Source organism: Chiroxiphia lanceolata, chromosome 1 (genome assembly GCF_009829145.1).
Source record: "Chiroxiphia lanceolata isolate bChiLan1 chromosome 1, bChiLan1.pri, whole genome shotgun sequence".
Lineage (NCBI taxonomy): Eukaryota > Metazoa > Chordata > Aves > Passeriformes > Pipridae > Chiroxiphia > Chiroxiphia lanceolata.
The window spans coordinates 89,509,856-89,531,323 of record NC_045637.1 but is presented as its reverse complement, the minus strand read 5'-3'; the positions used below and the strand labels follow the sequence as shown (position 1 = coordinate 89,531,323).

The 21,468-nt window shown below is 37.6% G+C and overlaps 1 protein-coding gene across 5 annotated transcripts in view; it reads left to right on the top strand.

Moving 5' to 3' along the window:
* OFCC1 (orofacial cleft 1 candidate 1) overlaps positions 1-21,468 on the top strand; it is a 191,375-nt gene that overhangs the window by 116,332 nt on the left and 53,575 nt on the right. For all 5 annotated transcript variants that reach the window (XR_004360692.1, XM_032709283.1, XM_032709291.1 and 2 more), the window contains 4 exons: positions 9,034-9,252; positions 11,101-11,353; positions 14,757-14,920; positions 20,047-20,206. Coding sequence is in view for 4 of the 5 variants with exons in the window: in XM_032709283.1 (XP_032565174.1) it covers positions 9,034-9,252; positions 11,101-11,353; positions 14,757-14,920; positions 20,047-20,206 (796 nt within the window). In the remaining variant the exon portion in view is untranslated. The remainder of the gene's footprint in view (positions 1-9,033; positions 9,253-11,100; positions 11,354-14,756; positions 14,921-20,046; positions 20,207-21,468) is intronic.

Genomic DNA, 21,468 nt, shown 5'->3' with positions numbered 1-21,468 from the left:
TATATTTTATTTTAAAGAAGGGAGACCTGATTTCTGTAAACAACCCCCTAAAGGTACTCCCCTACCAATAGCAGCCCACTGTAAAATAGATAAGGTTCTCATTATGTATCCTCCATGTCTTGATCATAATTTCTATCATGGTTGACATTCTGGTCCAGTTATATCAGGTACATTCTGTGTAAGTCCTTTAGAAGACCAGGATAAAACCCTGCTGAATGCAGGATCATTTTGCCTTGGGCAGAGAGTTAGTCAAAGTGCACATAGTTCAAGGTGGATTTCTAGTCAGATTCTGCAGTACTGGGACATTCTGAAAGAAATATTTTTGAATTGAACATAGCTCAGAAGGAATTAAATTAGTTCTTTAATGCTTGGTTTTTCTCCAGAGCCATCAACACAAATTACTTTCTAAAATAGGCAGCAAATATAATAACACAGCATTAAACTGAAAAGAAAAAGTTAATACTGTTATTACGTGATGCATTTTGTTTGACTAAATTGTATGGATAATTTCCACCATAATTTCAGTAGTGTTTATAAAGATCTTTTAAAAAGATTTCAATTTAACATTTCCTATTGCTGTGTTTTTCATAAAGTAATTGAATTTAAGATATCTGTACAGTATCTCAGTTTTCTCATCTTGATAACTGTCTTAATGATGTTTTAAATATAATAGTATCCTAGAGTATTCTGCATCTGTTCATAACTCCCTTCTTTTCTAAGGCTCTTAAAGATTTGATTAAGCTGGCCTAACATAGATTTGCTTCTTTAAGAAAACAGGTGGTATTAAAGCAAAAATGTTTTGGTTTTTGTAGTAAGTAGTGTTATAGCATCAGCCATGCACCCAAGCTTGATATTGTTTTCTTTTATCAAAAGTTTGAGGAAGAGTTTTTCCAAAACAGTTTGCTATAGCTATATTTGAACTATGTATACCTTGCAAATACTCTAAACATTGCAATTTCCTGTTTGTGAGATTTCTTTTTTTAATGTATTATGTTATTCGTGTAGTTTCATGAATTGCCTTGTCTGCCCATGTTTAAATCCACAAGGATTTATTTTTAACTGTATTCTAATTGTTGTTACCTGGATCACATCATATTTCATTCTCTTCATGGATTGCTATTCCTGAGTCAAACACTTCTGTTCATGGACACGGTGCTCCACAAAATAATAAAAATTAAAAAAAGGTAATTGAAATAAAGTAAAAAAAATAATTTCCAATGTCAAAATTTTGCTAAATACATGTCCCATTTTTCCTTCAGACTCTAGCAGTTTTTTCCAGATTAGTTCTTCCTTGTAAAATTTGTTATGAACAAGGAAAGGTAATTTTTGTCAGGTCAGTACAGAAGGTTCCAGAGATCTGACTGGAATAACACTAATGATGTTTTAGAAGAATTTTAATGTACAAGCTTACATCAATAGATTCACTATTTTTCTTTCATCTTTATACCCCCCTATTCCTATGGTGCATGATTATTACAAATCTGCACATGAAGTGAATGGTGCATTTGGTTTAACAATTGACATCCCAACTTCAGCACTTTCACACACATACTATTTAATTGTGCCAAGGAAAGCAATGCAAGCAGGCAGGAATTCAATTTCTGTTTCAGCCTGTTACTGTGAAAACCAGATAGAAGTCAAGGGACTTTGACTTGTGGCCTGTCTGTGTAAGATGAAGTTTCGTCGTTGTACAGCCAAACAGAATAAGGTTTTTCTGTAATGGAGGACCATGATGTGTTGTGTGTCTTCTGTCTGCTCTGCCCACAGCAGCTACAAGTCTGTTGGTTCTCACTGAAGGAAGGCAGCTGTTTGACTCCAGCTGTACAGACCCATGCTCCTAGCGTGATTCTGCTGCTCATTAAGTACAGGACAGAAAAGATCAAAGCTGTGCCATTTTTTCCTTTTTTTTTTCTTTTTTTTTTTCAATCCACTCCACAATACCTTTTCTTATTTTGAAGCTTCATCACTCTCTGCTACAACGTTCACTGGTAGCCTCACCTGTTTGCTTGGTGGAGTTTCAACTGGTACTGGATTGCCATTTTAACTTGGCAACTTCAGAGTCTTGTTTCCCTATGGCCTGCCAGCTAAATTGGTGTGTTACAGATGAATGCACAGCTCACAGATGGTGTTTGAGTGTTTAGTGGCTCTCAGAAGTAGATATGTATTTGGTCAGGAGGAAGATTGCATTTTTCCTCCAGACAGAACAAATGTCCTTGGGGATGTTTTCTGTGTCAAGGTAGAAACCATTCCACACATCAGGTACAGGGGACTTAGCTTAAACAGGAGTACTACCTACATATATATGTGTATTTCTTTTTCTCCTGGGCAGGGTACACTGCTCCTATTAGCGTAAATGAAAGGCTTTTTATCTTGATTCTCCTGAATATCCATAGATGTTTTAAGTCTAACATTTCTCCTCCTGTAGTTTTCCATTTCTTTTTTACTGAAATGATCTTGAATGTGTATTTATTACTCTGGTGACCCTATAAACTTCTTCTCCAGGTCCTAAACACTGTTTTATTGCTCATGCACAAGGTTGAGCATTCGGCATTACTTTCTGGGTGAACAGCTTCGTAGATAGTGCTGTGTTTTTTGAGATCTATACCTCTCCTGACATCTTGCATCCTCCCTGTGTGGGCTGTGTCTTTTTCTCATTCATTTATTGTTGTCTTATTTACTTAAAGCAGTCAGAGGGCAAGAAGTAGGGGAGGAGTTACATGCTTCCTTTTGCTCCTTGACTGGCCTAGTCATGTCATGAGGATGAATAACAGAGGCTGTCTGCTGCCTTTTGTTTCTTTCTAGAATGAAATATAAAACAGAGCTTCTTAAAAGTTCTGAAAGCTGCGCTCGAGTTTCCTTGCTTCATGTTTGTACCCATCCAGAGCTGGAAGCAGCCAGACTGGAATGTTTTAACAAAGTCTGTTCCTGTAAGATTTCCAGACTATTTTGCCAAGCCAATAAGCTCTTGAAAATGCAGTAAAGCATGAAATAGGCAAAGTTTTAGTTGCCTACCTAAACTGCAGGGCTGACAATAATAATTTGGTTTTTGTCATTTTTGCTATGTCATTGTCAGATGCTGCTCAAAGCTGAAATGTGCAAAGCTTTGCCAGCTCTCTGTAAGGAACCACGCTGTCCTCCAGCACTACTGCCACTCTGCTTAAATTTTGTGATTCTTTCTTCCTCCAGTACTTCCTTCCTCGGCTTGGTAAAAAATCTCTTCTCGTGAATGTCTCAGTTAATTCCCTCAGGAAATTCTTAGTTAGCTAAAGTCAGGAGATGGACTTCTCCACCAGCCTAAAATTGTTGGGTAAAGGGATTACTGAGGACATGAATCTGCTGCTGTTTACCAATTTTCTGTTCTCGTAAACTCTTTTATAGGGAAAGTTGTGTCCACCATTTTCAGGCTAATACAGTTGTATACAAAGGAGTGTGAAGCTGTTAGCACTTTCTTCCCTTCCTCTTTAATGAACATGGCTTGGCCCACTGACCAACAATGTCCATCCCCCAGTATGGAAGAATGCAGTGGTCCCTCCAAGGCAACAGCTGTGCCAACATATAACCCCGTGAGTGGGCTGTGGGAAAAATTCAACTGATATGTTTGTATCTGACTCCTGGCTATGCATGTGATGCAAGCACACCTAGGCTGTTGCTAATTCAGACTTTACTGCCTGCTGGCCATCTCCTGTGAGCTAGCACAGGCTGGAACTAGGAAGGAACTTGGCCACAGTCACTCTGGGTGCATTCACAGACCTGTGTCACATTCTTTGCAGCAAACCAAAACAACTATTGCAGTTACTGGATTACTATTTTTCCTGTTTTGCAAGAATGTTTAATTCCTAAATCCCTCATTCAGTGTTTTTGGATTTTGCATGCTTCTGGCAGTTTCTTTTTTCCAGTACAGGTGCACCTGAAAAATAAACCTGTCATGATTTTCAGCATTTCTTCTATACCACGATTTTGGATTTTTCAGTAAGCTGTAGAACAAATCCTCCTATGAGCATTTCTATGTTAAGGAACCGCTTAATGTCCCCTCAGGTCTTTTGTCACCTCTCTTGCAGAAGAAATCCTCTAGATAACCTTTGTAACTCTTTGTGATACCAGCTTTCTTAGTGCTTGCAAACTGAAGAATATGAAGCATAGGTGTGTCCTGGAAAGAGATGAGAAAAAACAGTGTCTATATTGTTGGCAAATGTTCTCCCTGCTTATATTCACTTTGCATACAAATAAACAAAAATGTAATATTTTATTAGGAATCCAGTGGATAGAATAATGGACTGTAACTCAGCAGAGTTCGGTTCACAGCTCTGCCGTTGGCTTATTGGGCAAGTCATTTGTATCATCACCATACAGCCTGGAATAATGGCAATTTCCTTGTAACACAATACAAGCTTTGAAAAGGAAAAATATTATGCAGAAGGAATAATAATAAAATCCTTTTAATGATAATAAAATTTCATGTTTTATGTATATGTTTATGTTGTGCACAATGGAATGAACCATATTCTCTTCTGCCTTATGCTTCATCAGTGGTGCTTCTAACTGGTTTGCATTTGAAGGCCTACATATATTAATTTTAGATGTACCTTCAGATAGAGGTATGATTTTCCACTGAAAGTGATAGCATTTCATTGTAGTAACACTAGGCAATATTTCCTGCATCTTTATTTCTGTTGATAAGCCATAAAGAACTTACCACTAAGTTTAAATACCCACCAGTTAGGGCGATGGTGGGGAGAGTTTTTTTTTATTTGCGAACTGAGTAAATACGTTGCACAGACTCTTGGGCTGTAAAGACTGCATGTGATTCCCTGAAATTAATTTGCATAAAGTAGTAATTTGTGTCTGCATTTGCTCTTTAATTCTTCTCTGTCTCTATGGGTGACAAAGAAACATTTATTTTGCCATATTTTATGAAATGTAAATAATAGATACATTCAGGACTAGATCCTGAATACCTCAGCTGGCAGACACCAATGTACTTTGAGGGGAAGCAGGGTTGCATAGGCTGATGATCTACCCTCCCCCCCCCAGTTCTAAATGCCAGTCTTGCAGTGCATTATACAAATGTTCACCATGGTTTGTCAGCAACAAAGTGTCACCCAACAGTACACACTACCTTCTATCAGCCATTACTTTTCTGTCATCATCATCATCAACTGCAGCTTAGGAGAATCTGTGCATCGTTTCTTTCCTTCTGAACAATTTCCATTCAAATAATCGACATACTTTTATGGTAATTTGGTCTCTGCTATTTGTTATTGCAGCATTTCTCAAAGAAAAATGCAAAACTAATGCCCTAGAACAGAAACATTCAGCCAAATTACTTACCAGTAATCCAAGGAATCATGGATAAATCCAATACTCAAGTGACTTCTCATTCGGAACTTTATACAGTTTTCACCCAAGGGTTGAGATTTGTTGGGGTTTTTTGGTTTTGGGTTTTTGTTGTTGTTGTGGTTTTTTTGGTTTTTTTTTTTTGGTTGGTTTGGTTTGGGTTGGGTTTTTTTGTGGATGGAGGTGTTGTTTGGTTTTTGAAAGGTAATATTGATCCTCTCTATCCTACAGCACCTTTATATCTCTTCTGAAAACTGTATCTGCCAGCACCATCACTCCACCCTCAAGCTTTCACTACTAACACCAGCTAAAAGTATTTAAAGGGGCTGTTTCCACTTGTTTGGTGCATTTCATTTCATGTTTCTGCCTCTTTCTTTCTTCATTTTTCAAAACAGTCAGTGAGAGAGATCATTTAAGCCCAGTGTTTTGAAGTGGCAGCCAGTAAACAGTCTTGTAACATGATTAATGAGTACTCAGAAATAGTTTGCTGAAGCTTACAAGTGAGTTGGAGTCAACAGAATTTGTGTTAAAGTAGATGAAGATATTCCACTTATAGGTTGGGACCTTCCCTGAGTCCTTCCCATGTAGCATATGCTACATTTTCCACCAATTTTTACCACTGGCTGGTAGTGCTCATGTCAAAGTGTTACACAATCACAGAAGTGACACTCAGAATCTGGACTTCTGACAAATTAACAGTAAAGAGGATTCTGATTTCCATTTAAAAGCAGACAATTATGATCAAGGTGTTTGATGAAAACCATAAAGTCTTAAAAAAATTGCTGTTCTAAAAATAAAAACTAATTTTTGATTCTACCAATGGACATATCTTTCTTGATGTCTTTTACTTCCATCAAGCTTGGCTTTCTGTTGAGTTTCTGGGCTGCTAATGTTTTTTCAGAGGAAAGATGCAGCTGAGGCATCACAGATGTTGCTCTGCTGGTTTAAGCAGAGTCATTGCATGGAAGGCTTTTGGGTTTGATAAGTGAACATATTTTGAATTTCTCTACTTTCATTTAGAAGTTTATTAAGTGTATTCTCGTGGCTGAGAGAGCCAGCATCTCAGCAGGGATGACACAGCTCACAGGAGGAGACATTAGCTGTCTTTTAACCTCTTGAAAGTGGAAGTAGTCTGGGAAGCAATGAAGTGATGAAAGCACAGGTTGAATATTTTCATTGCTACCTAAACCTTAGGGAAGTTCTATGACCACACTTTGTATAGTGTGCTCACAGTGCTTGCACAAGCAGCTTCCACACAATGAGAGGCAGAGCTGGAATAAGTGTGCTCCTGTGAAAGTCCTGATTGCACCAACAGGTCCTACCTCAGTGAGGAAGAAGTAAACTCACCTTCCAAACCCCATATTTTGGTTACTAAGGTTTTTCAGTACTTCTGGTGCTCCAGGACTGCTGTGAATGAAAGAGGCCTTGGTATTTTCAGTGCTTTGAGCTATGTATGCTCCTTCTCCATGTCTGTGCTGGATTGGAAAGAAGGATTTATGTCTTGAAACCTTTTATAGGTGTCACACTGGACATTTCACTCTGGTGATGCTTATGCAGAAGTAGCTTCATTTAGTAAATTGAGCCTAGATCATCTAGTAGTAAATGATTCCAGCGTGAAACGAGCTGTTGATCTAAATCCAGATTTTTGTGAAAAATACATGATTACTTGTGCTCTTGGCACAGAGGTGAAGATTGGCAATGATCCCTGTAGGATGTGGATTTCTGAAATGGGCGAGGCTGGGTGGGACATCTATGCAATTCCGTTTGTTTGATGAAGGATGAGTAGAGTATTATGAGCTAAGATAGTATTATTTTTTCTTTTTTTTTTTTTTTCACAAACAGCAAACTATTTGGTCTAACTAAAATACCAGTATGGCTAATCCTACCTTCTTAACTCTTCTCAAGGAGTGAATGCCTTGACAGTAAATTTTGATGGAAGCTATTAAAGATGACAAAAATATCTTTATATGAAAGGAAGTGTAGGGCAATCTGGCTGCAGAGTTCAGAACAGTCAGAATTCCATGGTTATATTAGTATAATACCACAGTCAATTATATTTCTTATTTTACATTTTTCTTTGTCTCTTTCTCACACAAGCCTAGACTATGAATTCATAATGTTAATGTAATGTGTTGTGATGTTCCTGTAGGCTGCTGTGGGAAAATAATTACAGTATGAGGAAGGTGATTCATGATGTAGTCCTGAGCCTCTAAAGTAGGACTTTATGACTGATTGGGATATGAGAAAAATGGACTGCAATGTCTCAAAAAACCTTCAAAACCCCTGACAGATCAAACTACAGTCACTGCAAGGATTAGCTGTCTCAGCCCAATACACATTTCTGCAAGAAGTTTTAGTGATTTGTACTTGAAGCCTTTTAGTCACCCAAAACCTGGGGGGTTTTTTGTAATGTGTTTCTGACAACTTCTCATCCTCTTTTTCAACCAAGCAGGTAACTAAAGCCTGAGCCTTCTCATGAGAAAAAGAACTGGTTGACAGCATGCTCTCTCCAATGCATGCATCCTGCTCAACACTGAGGATCAGGAGTAATATGATGCCAAGGCTGGTCTCAAAATCCAGACCTATGGCTGGCAAGTGTGGTGTTTTTATTTCTCCTTCTCATTCAAACCTAGAACAAATGCAGAAACCTTTTAAGTTTCTCTGTTATTATTCACAGTTCTCTTTGTGACTACTGAAGAAAGAAATGTATAAAGCTATTTAAGAAATATGCATAGACATGAAAGTGCTTTAAAAGTGTATAAAATACAGTGCAAGTATGTCTGTTGCTTCTTCTCCAGTCATAGGCTACACTTTAAAAAGCCAGTACGTTTTCTTCCACAAAAAGATCTTTATATTTCTGAACTTTCAGAAGGCTTAATCAACATAAATAACAATCTGAGCATGATGACATCATATTCAGTCCTAGAGTTGTGCATCTCAGCTGCTTAGTCTTTTAAATTGGTGGAAATAAGCACAGTAGTTAGAAGTTTTCAAAGGTCAAAGGAGCTACTGTCTTTTCAGCTTTGAATCAGCTGAGAGACTCCAGTTTCTTGGAAGTATAATGCCAAGGCTGCATCTCTGCATCTCTTTTCCTCCCTCCAACCCCTTTGAAGCACTATGGTAATTAGTTTAAAGGGTAAATCACACCACACTCAGAAGAAGAATCCTTTTACAGTACAAGTTCCTTTTTATTTTCTCTTTCTTTTGAAACTAAAGAGGAGTTTTAGCCCACATTGTGTACTGAGATATTTGACCAAATGTTCTTAACCAAATGCCAAAAAGCTGTTCACGGGTTTTCAATAACATTAATACTTTTCAGTACAAATATGACAAGTTCTTTTGCCATTCTCTCTGAAGAGAAATAAGGGAAAAAGTGTTCCTCAGAGAGCAATTTGTGAGAAAATTAAAATCAAAATGAAAGCAGGGGTCTTTTAAAAACTTAATTTTAAATGTGATTTGTTGTCTTCTTTATGAAAGTGGCAGCAAGATTTCTGTGAGGAAACCACCTCTACCTAGGCTTGCCATGGAAAAACATTCTTTTTTATTTTTTTTTACTGTCAGATGCACTGTTCAATCAAAAGTTATGATTAGAATCTCTACCAAATTACCTGAATAACAGAACTCTACAGTGTTTTAGCAACTGGTATTCCTTTAATGTCTTTACAAATGACTCTTTGCGTTGTTTCCATATATTTCTAGCTGCCATTCTGCTGCTGGAGTGAAACTGTACCGGCAGGTTGTGGAGCATTTCCTTTTTGTGGCATACACAGTCTTTTCAGAGCTGGGAGCCACACACTGGCGCTCCAGGGACTTCTGGCTGCTCGCACTGCTAGTAGTTTTGCTTTGGTTCGTGAGACTTTACCTGCATTATTTGAGCCAATGGCTCTTCCTTCAGACCATCTCCGTACCTGTTACAAAGTAAGTCCTGCTAACCTCTTTTCTCAGTCGGAATATTACTCCAAATAACTTGATTCAAAGCAGTTCCTTTGCGCTATGAAGAGAATCAATGACTAAGACTTGTGCTAAGGGCTCTACATGAAAGCCCAGATAGGAGCCTCTGCAGAGACTAAGATCAAGGACTGCATCCAGATTCTAGATAATCTGATATGCAAATGTGACCCTAGGAGGTCACATTTACATATCAGGTGGAGGTGTTAGTAATGTAAACTTTAAACCCAGAACACGATGTGTCCATCTGTGTGTCTTCTGTCAATACCTACCTCTCTTCTTTCTGAGATACCTAGCAGGTGATGTATCTTCCAGAAGAATCATTTATCATTTTGGATAAAGTATTTTGAAATGCCTAAGAAGTGCACAAAACTGAAGAAGCATTCAAACCATATTTCATATTACTGAAGTGATCTATGAGTAAAATACTTCTAAGAATTTAACTTTGATATATAGTTTTGCTGTGAGTACTACAATGGGTTGACATATTTTAACTCTATGATACATAGACTTTAGCTCAGGAATTAGAACTCCCTAGAGAGTTGCAGGAAAATCATTGCTTGTCACTACTTACATGAAAAAAAGGTGGAAAACAAGTCCACTAGTGATATATACCCGATTCTCTACATATTACTGTGGGGTAGAAAATGGGTTTATGGAATAAGAAATTTCAATCGTGCTTAGGAAAGGGACGATTTCTCCAATAGAATTTTTTTTTTTATTTGTTCACTTTAAAGCATCGCGCAAACCTGAATCAGTCAGTAGGAGCCAGTAGCATGCAACTTTCCGACCTATATCTGCTGTGATAGTGGGATTGATTATTGGCTAAAATTTGTACTGAGTGGACTCTGGACAGTGCTGGGTATTGTTAAGGTGGTCTTCTAGATCTTAATGCAAAGCCAACCATCTCTAACTTCTGTCCTTGCACATCCCATGTGTGCTCAGCCAGCTGGTGTTAAAACTTCTGGGAGGCCAAGCATCGAGAGTCTGTGAAAACAAAGGAAACTCAACAGAAGGAAGCAATGCATGAGAGAGTGGTGGTCATGTTCAAAGCCACTAGTCACAGCTGTCCCAGGCAGTCAGCTAGATAATGGATAATGTTCTTAAGCCAAAATGCCCTGGATCAGCATCCCAGTCTGTAGCTGTGTGCCTGAACAACACAAGACTGAGCTGAGCACTCTCTGCTCCTAAATAATATAGTGGTAACACTCACAAGTCAGAACCAAAGTGAGAATCAAACCACTTTATGTTTAGCTAGGAACAGAATTTAAGCCAGTTCAGCTGGATTGAAATTTTTGCCTTAAATTACAGCTTCTGTATGTAGCTCACAGTGCCATGCAGTTCATGTCTCTTATAGTGCCAGCAAATTTCTCATTGTATGAGCTTTGCAAATCTCGTGATCTCATGGTGGCAAGAGGAACATTTCCAACCACTTTAGGCATGTTAAAGCTATGTCTTCCATATCAGATTTTCTACTTCATGCAGTGCCCAAAGGTGCTGCAGTATGCAGAGACAGGTAAGCTTCTGGGACCTGTGCTCATGATGGTGCTTCTGGGAGGTAGCGTCTTTGTATAGCCTTTCCTGCACAGTCCCAAGGGCCTGGAAGTGCACCTATTGAGAGTCAGAGGGAGTCAAAGGATACAGAGGCAGGAGGAGAAAATTTCTTTTTTTTTTTGAGTAACGTCATACAGGTTTTGGTCAGAGGGTTGTGACACAGATAGGGATGCAACTTTACAATGTAACATGCATGATTCTACTTTTTTTTTAAATGGTTTGCTTAGGAGCACAGACAAACACTCTCCTTTTGCTTTTTTACAGATTCCAGCTCTTTCCTCACACTGTTGAACTGTGTTACCAGAACTCATTGCTGCACACCAGTGAAGAGTTGATCATGGTTGTGGTGGGACCCCTAACCTTGAATGCAGGGCTACTTCTTATGGTCCTGATCAGATGGGGCTGTCAGCAGCTGTTTGACTCATTCCCTTCCTTCTTGTCAAAGTTTATCATAGCTATGGGACTATGGACAGTGCTAGACCCCTTGGCAGTGTTAGTAGTGGATTCATTCCTGGGGGTGAGTCACTTAAAATAACTTGAACATGAGAATTTGACGTAGAAGTTTGTTTTATTCAATGAATCACGGAAAGATATGAAATTCCACCCCTGGCAATGGAACATGAAAGTTAAAAAGAAATTAAATAATAATGTTATACATTACCTTTTTATTAACAAAATTCCCATCTAATGGAGTCACTGTGTTTCTACATAAAACTAAGAGCACTGTATAAGCCATATACGGAGATAAGAAAGTAAATCCACTGCTGAAGTGATTGCGTCTGCTTTGAAAAGGATTGCTGCAATTTTAGATGTTAATGGAGATGGGTTAATGAGCAATCCTGATTATTAACACTTCAGATTTTTCTAAGCACTGAAACAGACAAAATGAAAAAAATGGAGGTTATCATGCACTTCTCTGACATGCAATGTAGTTAATATAATTTGCTGGCACTCCTAAAAAGACTTGTGAGATTGAAAGATAAACATCTTTAAGAAGAGAGCTTCGTCATATATAAAATCAGTAGAGCAAAGCTCCCAACTCGATGTATGCGCTGTGTAGCCCAACAGTACTTTGGTGACTGCCAACTTTTATCACGTCCAAGGTAAATGCCTAGTCTCCCAGAAGATGTAGGTCAAATTTGGGTCTCACTGTGTATGTGATACAGGGTCCTTTTGATGGGTGTGGGATTCTGAGAGCTTTTCTGGGGGTGTGGTATTGCTCGTCTTCTGCCCTTGTTGATCTTTCAAAGTCATCTACGTTTCTGTTGCTCACTCTAGATCAACAGGCCTTGTTGGGGATCACGTTTTCTCAAATCTCTTGGTTCCTCATCTGCTAACCTGTGCTCTGCAAGTGCTGTTTTACTCTTTACATTGCAATGGTTTTGAAAATTAAAATTCAGCTCTTCAATAAATTTAGTTGGAGTTCACTTGGGAGGTAATTGCAATAGTTTCAGCATGTAGCAACACACTCTAGTTTTCATTTGGACAGCCTGTATTTATTTATTTATTTTTAAATTTTGTGATATAAAACATGCACAGAATTGAATTTTAATTGTAATTATTCTGATTGAGATATGTTTTTCCTAAGAGAAAAAGAGGTATTCCTGCAATAACTGGGCTAGAAATATCGAAATGCTTAAAAGGCTTTTTTCTCTGTTCTAACGCTGATGTATTCATAAAAACTGGAAGAAAGGCTGAGGTCTGCCTTATCTTTCCCACACTTGCATTGAGAAAATTGTTGCCATTGACTTCAGTGGAATTGTGCTTAGTTCTACACAAACAGGATCATTACCAGTTTCAAATAGCACTTGGTCAGGAGGAAACACGAGATACAAATAAAGCAACTTGTTTTTTCATTACAATGTTAAAAAAGTACATACCTCTCTGTACTTCATACTGAAAACTTGGCAGTCTTACCACCAAGATTATCTTTGGTAGGAACTCATTTGTCCAAATATTACACAATATACTTTGTGTATCCTTTCCAAAATGAAACTATATCTCTTAGATGTGTTTTCATTATTGCATTTGTAATTTTTTTTCTCCTGGCATTCTTTCAGCAGCTATTTCAGATTTACTTGCCAATCTATTTTAGATCAAACCTTTTTTAAGTATTATGTTATGGTAATATGAGTTATTTTAGTGCTAGAATGTATTTTAGTATCCTAAATGACCTTAATACTTATGAAAGATGACAGATAGCCCTGGAGACAAAAGTTTTTGTGTTTACTAAGTAATGTTTTTTTATTGCCAAGGAAAGGCTAGAGGGCAGTTGCATTGGTGGGGGGGATGGGTGTCAAGTAATAGTCCAAAATACTCTGTCAAATGTGTGATTTCAGGTTTGATTTATTGTCGGCTTGTAAAAGGATGTTCCAGGGATAAGAAACTTTTATGCAGTTCAAGTTCCAGTTCTGCCAGAGCTTTCCTGGGACCCCACTCACTTAATTTGTCTATAGCTTCTAAAAAGCAGACAGTAACACCTCTTTGGCCACATGGATACATGTCATCATAAAAACCAGTAGATGTTGCAAAAGTCTCACGTGACTATCCCTCAGCGATATGATAAGTACTTGAGAGAGATGTTGACAAATGTTATTTAAGTAATTTGAATTGAAGACACCTTTCTTGGATCATGTCTTTGAGGATCACAGAAGGTATACAGATTGACAGAATATCTTTGTTAGAAAAAAAGGATAGAAAAGTGCAGTCTTTGCCATCTTTGCCTTGCCAGATAGAACTGCTTAGATAAGAAAGAAATTTATTCTTATTTGCCATTCAGACTTTTGCCTCTCTGAAGGAATGTCAGGATGTGACTGCTGTGCAGAGGATTTTTCTTGGTAGACAGTTTCTTGTGGTTTTTGGGTTTTGGGTTTGTTTGTTTTTTTTTTTTCTCCCAGAATAGAAGATATAACTGGGAGATAGAACATAACCAGAGTATTTTAATATTTTTGTTACCAATATGGACAGTTCTGAATTAGTGACTAGTCTTTATATGTCATGACTGGTGTCCTGGGACCTTTAATTTCCATTATAGAAACCTAGTAGTGTTGCAAAAGATGAAGAGAGAACAGAAATGTCCTCAAGAATCTCAGTCCTTCTATAGCTCGTCATTGGACTTGTAGTTGTTGTTCCTTTACCTTGCATGTCACTGCATGCATAGGAGGTAGCCAAAAATGGGAAGAAAATTTTGACATTTCCTAAGGATTAATTTGGCCAAGTTGCTCAGAAAGGTGCAGGTTTCTTGAAGCCTAAAGTTCACAGACTCTCCCTCTGAATGATGAGCACTGCATGTTTTGGTGGTTCAGTTTCACATTCTTGCAAAATGTGTCAGCATGATCTAATATGGGTATAGCTGTCACTGTGTCATTTTATTAAAAAGGAAAAAGTGAAGAGAGAAATTTATTTTAGCACTGAGCAGTAGAAGATCCATGATATGTATTTAAATTCTTCTAAATTGATCCAGCAGAGGGCAATAATATGTCAATACAGCTAGTTAAGAACTAGATATGCGGGGGGGGAAGAAAAAAAGGAAAATAATAGATTTCTGAAGAAGAATACAAATCATTCAATATTATGCCTACTTGGTCATAGAAATAAGGCAAATTTCAACCTTCTTCCCTTTTCACTTTTCCTGACATACATTAGTAGAGTTCACTTTGAATATTTTCACTGTTACATGGGTTTTGTTCAATAAGTCACCTCTATAGGGTAGATTTTAATTGTACTAAAATCAGCCAGAAAATAGTTTATTTCACATCTTATGGTTAATTTCAAATTCTGTATAGCAGACTCCTAAGTTTCAGACTGTGTTCCTTGCAGATTACACTTAAATTCTTCTTGTAAATAAATTCAGGTTCTTTTGCCTCTGCGATCTAATCAGGTTCGATATTTTCTTACATTGATTTTTTTCTCCATGACAGAGATTTGGGAACAGTGTAGACAAATCAATTGCTGATGCTGCAAAACTCTCCTGGGTCTTTCTAAGAGCTGAGGAGTCAGGGGTTCCTGGTGCTTTAATCACTGTGGTGCTTTATACAGTCCTGTTCATGGTCTCGTCGACAGTATTGTACCTGTATTTTTTAAGGTATGCCTCTTTATCTTATTATTCCCTTAGGAGCTTAGGCTCCTGCCCCTTCTCCTGTTAGATAAAATAGGGTGACATCAGAAAAGACTTATCAGTGTCACACATCCAGAGCCCAGAATTGCAGATAATCAAGAAGGGGTTAGCTTCTGCTTAACTTTTAATGCACTGGGATTTGCTGGGCACTGCAAGTCAGAGATGGAGCCATTTACTTCCTCACCAGGAGCACAGCTGGTATCATGGTTTTTCACAGAGTCTAGGAGCCTCTGCTTGTCTGGCTTCAGGCAATGGTGTCTGTGTCAAGGGCTTAAGCTGCAAAGTGTGTGTACCTTTTATATAGGTATTTTGGAAGATGTTGTGTCTTATAAGCAAGGGGTTTGTGAGAAATAGGAAAAATTTCAGAAAGCTACTTATGATATGAAGTGCAAAAACCTCTGAGTTTGTAGTGGCTCTCAGAGCCTTACAACCTTTTGATGATACAGTATTTTTCATTTGATGTGACTGAGTCATCATGACATGACTTAATCCAAATAATTTTTCCATGAATTCAGCCCGTTCTCAGTATTCAGTTCATCATGAAATTTGACCAACTACCTTTCTTGCCACCTTCCTAGTAGACACAAATTAACTGTGCAGTCAATAGGGACAGGTGTGGGATGTTGAAAATTAATTAGATAGGATGTCTAACATATTGAATGAAAAAATGTTGTGTTTTTTTTTTTTTCTGAGTGGCTCATCTATAATGTAGTATGAATTTTGTACTGGCCCTCTATTCATCCAGTGATGAATGTTGGCAAGCACCAATAAAAAGCCACATACAAAGGCAAGATACAGGCAGACGTAAGAATAGAAAAGCCCAGCATATGCCCTCCATATGACAGAATCATCCCTCAGTCACCCTCTCACAGATTCTGCAGCAGTCAGGAAAAGATAAATGACCATCTAAATTTCTGCAAAGTATTTCAAAGCTTCTGCATTCCTGGAAGCTGTATACAACTCCAATGTACTGGTAGTCTAGTTAATTAGTTTTTGGGATGTTAATGCCTTCTTAATCATTGACTTAATAGTTTTGAATAGCTTCATAAGTTTTAGCTGCTGTCGCTTATTACTCAGGAAAATTAATTTAAATTAAAACATTTGTAAGACAGGTTTTTATGAGAATATTACCAACATCTTCATTGTCTGGGGAACAGGTGCAAGATCATCAAAGGTACCTTTCCTTCTGGATCAATTTTCCCATAATGTTTTCCAATAAAGGGGTGGGGGAATAATGTTACTAAGGGGAAAAAAAAGTTGTCTTAATTGCAAAAATGATTCATTGCAAAATACAAAAGCAAAGGAAAAATAACAAAATGTGTTACAGTGCATAAGGTCTTTGAAGTTCTTTGCTTGATAACAAAAGAAGACATTTTGAATACTGGAATCTGTACAGAGCAAAATTATACTATGATCTTCTGCAATTGGATCAACTTTCTCTTCCTTGTTTGTCTACAGCCCAACACAGTGGGAACCTTGGACATAGCTAGGACTCTTGAGCAGCACACTGTCAGTCCAACAATGATAGCATTAAAACTTTTTAAAATGTTTTTAAGGAAAATAACTCTGTAATTCATAATACTGTTTCCTGAATATTGATATAACAGCATTTGTTTTCAGGAGAAAATAGTGCTATAACTAAGGCAGTAGCATCCCTTTGTGTGAGTGTTTCTCAGATGTTATATCTAAAATATATTCAAATGTAATGTTGCTCAGCTCAGAAAACATGTTTTTAAACAGACATCCACCTTACTTTTCTCTTGTAAAGTAAACCAATATAAATATTGAGGGATATCTTCTGCCTTAAGACTCCAATCCACAGAGAAGACTTTGGCTGTTGAATGGAGGAGTTGGTGCCATTTTTTAGAATTACTCAGCAATTCACCATTAAACTGAAGTGTTTCACAGTGTGTAAAAAAAGGGGTAAGAACACTGAACCCACAAGACCACCAAAGGAAGCAGGGGACGTGTCTGTTTCTGCCACAGCTAAAAAGCTTCATGGCAGCACTGATGAACAAGCAGGAAGTTAATGAAATCATGGGCAGGGGATAAGCAGCAGTAGACATCTATTTGCATCTTTATAAACCAAAATACCTCAAAAAGTCTGGCTCCCCTTGGGTGTCTTGGGAGTCTGTAGTACATCTAGCATGGAGAGATATTCTAATTACTTTTTGGAAAAATGAAGTGGCATTGGTTGCAATTCCTTCAATTTAATTCCTCTAGACATTAGAAACAGACAGGAATTTGTTGGTGAAATATTTTCTGCACCGTGAGAAAATGCAGACCCCTCTCAACTAAAAGTGTCTGTTGAAAGCGTCTGAATTTCCTGGTATTGAAACATTATTCAGGGAAAAGCTTCAAAAATCTACATTTTTCAGTGTTAACAGCAAAACTGTTTTTGTATTTTTGAACAGTGGTTTTCCAAAAAAGGATGAGAAAGGCTCAAGTGAAGATGTAATAAATTATTTTAAACCACTAAAATTACCCTTCAATTTTTGGTTTATGTAATTCTTTGAGAAGCCCGTTTTTTTGACTGACTCTGGATAGCAAATAATTTCAAGGTTTTCTGTTCTTTCTGAGAGATAAATAAATAACTTGTAGAGTATTATACCGATTCTCATGTTTATAAAACGTAATTTGAGTTTTGGTTTTTTATTATATTAGCAATAGAAATAACTATTTTATGTTTATAACAACCCATGTGAAGGTACAATAGGTGTTTTATTATTTTCATGTTGAAGAAAAGAAATTAAAGCAGGTAACAGGAGCAGGCTGAGTCCTTTGAACAAAAGGAAATAAGTTAGAAGACAGCCTTCATGATTCTTAATTAATTCAAAGTTAATTATATTGTTTATAACCATGTGCTTAAAATCTTCATATAGAAAATGTTTATGGCAGCAAATAGACAGTAATTTAACTGCATTAAATTTTACTGAATTTGAAATAAGAATGTTACATTAAGTGAGCTTAAATAAATGGCAAGGTCTTTCTCTTGTTTAGCAAGATAAGTGACAAGTCATTTAACTTGCTGACCTGGAATTTCAAATACGAACACCATGGAATAATATTGCTTTAACATGAGCAGAAGGTCAGAAAGCCCACCAGCTTGACTGCTAGTTTTTTAACTAAGTACAAGATAATTCTAAATCACTAGTCAATTCTTGCAAAAATGTATCTATTGTATGAAAAGATCATCTGATGTAGATCCAGAGATTAAGAGAAAAACTTTTCTTTGAAGACATCGTGGAATTTGGTAAATTACTCTGTGAAGGATATTAGTTATTTCTAAAAAATAATTTCTGCTTTAGCGTGGTTTAAGTTACTCTAGTATCCTGCTTTACCTTAGCACTGATTTGAATTTCACACTTTAGAGCATTTTCTATTATTTCTTGTAGCCAGTTTGTTTATATTCCCAGGACTATCTACCTTTTGATTAGATTTTCTTCCAGCTACTCTCCCTTTTATAAGAGAATCCCAAAATGACATCTTGGAAGCTACAGCAAATTTAGGGCTGCAAAAAAGAATGTTTCAAATAAAAGAAGGGTGGGGAAAAAAGTACAGAGAACACCTTTGCATCAAAGCATGAGATATAAATTCCTAATCTGACGTTGAGCCAGGCTGCCAGATTTCCGTATCAGAATAGCGACTCTCTCACAGAAACTCTTGGATATGGAGTTTGACCCTAAGGTACACATTCCCCTTTGAAGAGAGTGCTAAAGCTCCTCATAAGATCAAGATGAAAAAATGTCTCTTGGTGCATCTCCTTATTTCTGTTCCACACCAAATCTCAGTTGTGGGCAAAACTGTACTGAGCAGCTTATTGAGTGTGTTTCTCTACACTTACTGTGAGCACTGTAAAGTATGATGTAGAACTGGTGTAAATGTGAAGTTCATTCTGATGTATTTGAACAACCTCTGCCTTTCCCATCTGCACATATTGTTCAGCACGTACAGGCCAATACAAGACCCAAGGACAAGGACCAGTCACAAGAATTGGCACAAGTGCAGCTATACGCGAGAAGGATGAGAGTACAGAAGGTCAAAGGAGTTATGCCTGTGCTCTATCTCCAACCTGCCAAGAAATGAAGGACCTGTACAGCCCCACTGAAGTCCAGGCATTTTGTTGGTTGTAGAGCCAAACAGCAATCCATGCACTTCACATGACTACCCAGCCAGTCTCTGAGAAGGACAAAAAGGTTGAAATTGGCACCAAGCAACGGCTGAATTGTAGTAAAATATTAACTTGGAAGAGAGTACAAAAGGAAAGATTCCATCCAATATCCAAAACTGAGATTCCATATTTCCTGATCTTTATTTTCTGAACCCCTGTTTTGGAATAAAAGTAGAATAAAAAAAGATGAATTGAAGAGGTTTGATTTGAATCCAACAGCAATTTTTTGAAGTTTTTAGGTTTATCGTAGGCTAAAAACGTGACACCAGACTTTTCCAAAAGCCTCACAGTATTTCTTGGTTTCACCTACATTAGGAAATACCACACAGCAAGCCTTTCTTGTGGTAGAAAGTTTTATTGTGTAGTGCTTAGTCAATTCCTTACCACAGCACAGAAATATCATAGAAAAACAAAGCCAGCAAATGAAATGAACTTTTCTAACTTCAAGCAAAGTTTAGATTGTGTTGACTCCAGGCTTGGGTTTGAAAATAATGGTGAGTTGTTCCTTTCTATATGACATGGTTTGCCCATTATTGAACCCTAGCACACCAGGACTTCCATTTATGCCTAACTATGGTACTGGAATAGTTACCCAGCCCAATGCTAAGGACAGACATTAGACATTCTGAAGGAAAGTTAGATCAGGATCTTTTTGGGAAGTCAATATTTTTAAATAATTAAAATAAATTGCTGCTACATTGATGTGATTTGATTTGGGTACTGTAAATCCTACAGAGGGCTGGGGAGGGCTGTATGTTGGAGAACTTGTTGGAAAGAAGCTTCTTACTCATCAGTCAAGAGCATAGTCATGAAGGTGAAATCAAGATTTAGAAAGGATAACTTTTGTAGGATACCTTCTTCTTTTTTGTGTGTGTGAAGAGTCCTTTCAAAAATGAACCCACTGTGTCATTTCTATCCTTAGGCTACATAGCGAAGGTTGGCTGTTGGATGTATTTCGACGTATTCATGGTGAGGAAGGCACATTCTTTATTCCACTGGACTTAGAGATTTCCAGTCAGGAGCTGAGCTACATTATGAAGAGGGCTGAGCAGTGGAGAGGAATCAACGGTGAAAGACGGATGGTGAGTGGTGAACAGAGTCTGCAAAAGGAGTCTGTGATCCAAATTAATGCTTTGTATTTCTGAGTGTTACCGAAGAGGACATAGATATTAGAAAATTATTCTTAGGATGCTTCACTGAAGGGAGAAGTTAAGAAGCATGTTCAGGAGAATTTTGTGATGTTGCATGTGCATTGCCTGAACATCATAAAGGGTTACAATCTGCTTAGTAACCAAAAGCTTAGAGGTATCACTGGTGTTAAAAATGATCTGTGCCATCTACTAGTTCTTGACTGGGTCATAGAGACCTACTACTTCTTTAAATGTCAGTGTCATCCCAGATAATTTCTCTGCCAGCTCAGCAAATTGAGGAGTTCCATGAACAAGTAGAATTCACTCTTTAAAAGGGCATGGGTGGGGCTGCCCTGAGGAAGGGGTGTGAGTTTGGTCAGTCAGAAATGATAGTTATGCTCTGCTTTCTGGCCCTTTCCTTTCAGGATTGCCCAGAGGAGTAGGGTAAGTTGGAAATGTGCAGAGGAAGGTGCACTACTTTGGTCATCAAAAATAACTCCTCTTTCTTTTCCATTAAGCCACTAGTGTCTAGTCTCAAATACAGACCTAAGGCTGTGATGTATAGGAGATTAATTTGTGTTTACAAAGTGTCCAGTGGTGGGGGTGCCATCCACAGATGAGGCTTCTGAGCATAATTGCTTCCAGAGGATTGAAAATAGAAGAAATAACGTGGTCAGCAGTCTGTGAGGCACACTGTCTTCCTTCTGTGAGGGACTTCTTCTTCCTTGCTTTCTAACTTTGCGTCAGTGTTATTAATTCCCATGGGACTATTTTATAAACCAGCTTTTGGTCAATTGTTAAAGTGCTCATCAATTTGATTTATACATTTATGAATACCTCTGAATACAATGCTTTGTTTGATAACTCTCCTGCTTCAATGTAAAAATGAACAGATTCCATATAGGAAGGAAGATAGTCCTCTTAAGTACATATGAGTTGTTTAGTTTTTCTTTTCTAACCCACTGGGACAAGGACTTCAGATAAGGGTCTGCAGGTTTTTCAAGTCTCTGTAGCTACCTCTGAAAGATTAGCATTACATAAATATATAGCCTCAGTTGTCACTGTTATAAACATCTGCCACAGCTGTAATTATTTTCCACTTTTTTTTTCATGATGACAGTTTGTACTCTAAAAGGAAAAACTGAATGAAAAAGCAGATAGTCAGTAAACTTAATTTTTGTGGAAAAACGCAGAGCAGAACATGGTGCTTCAAC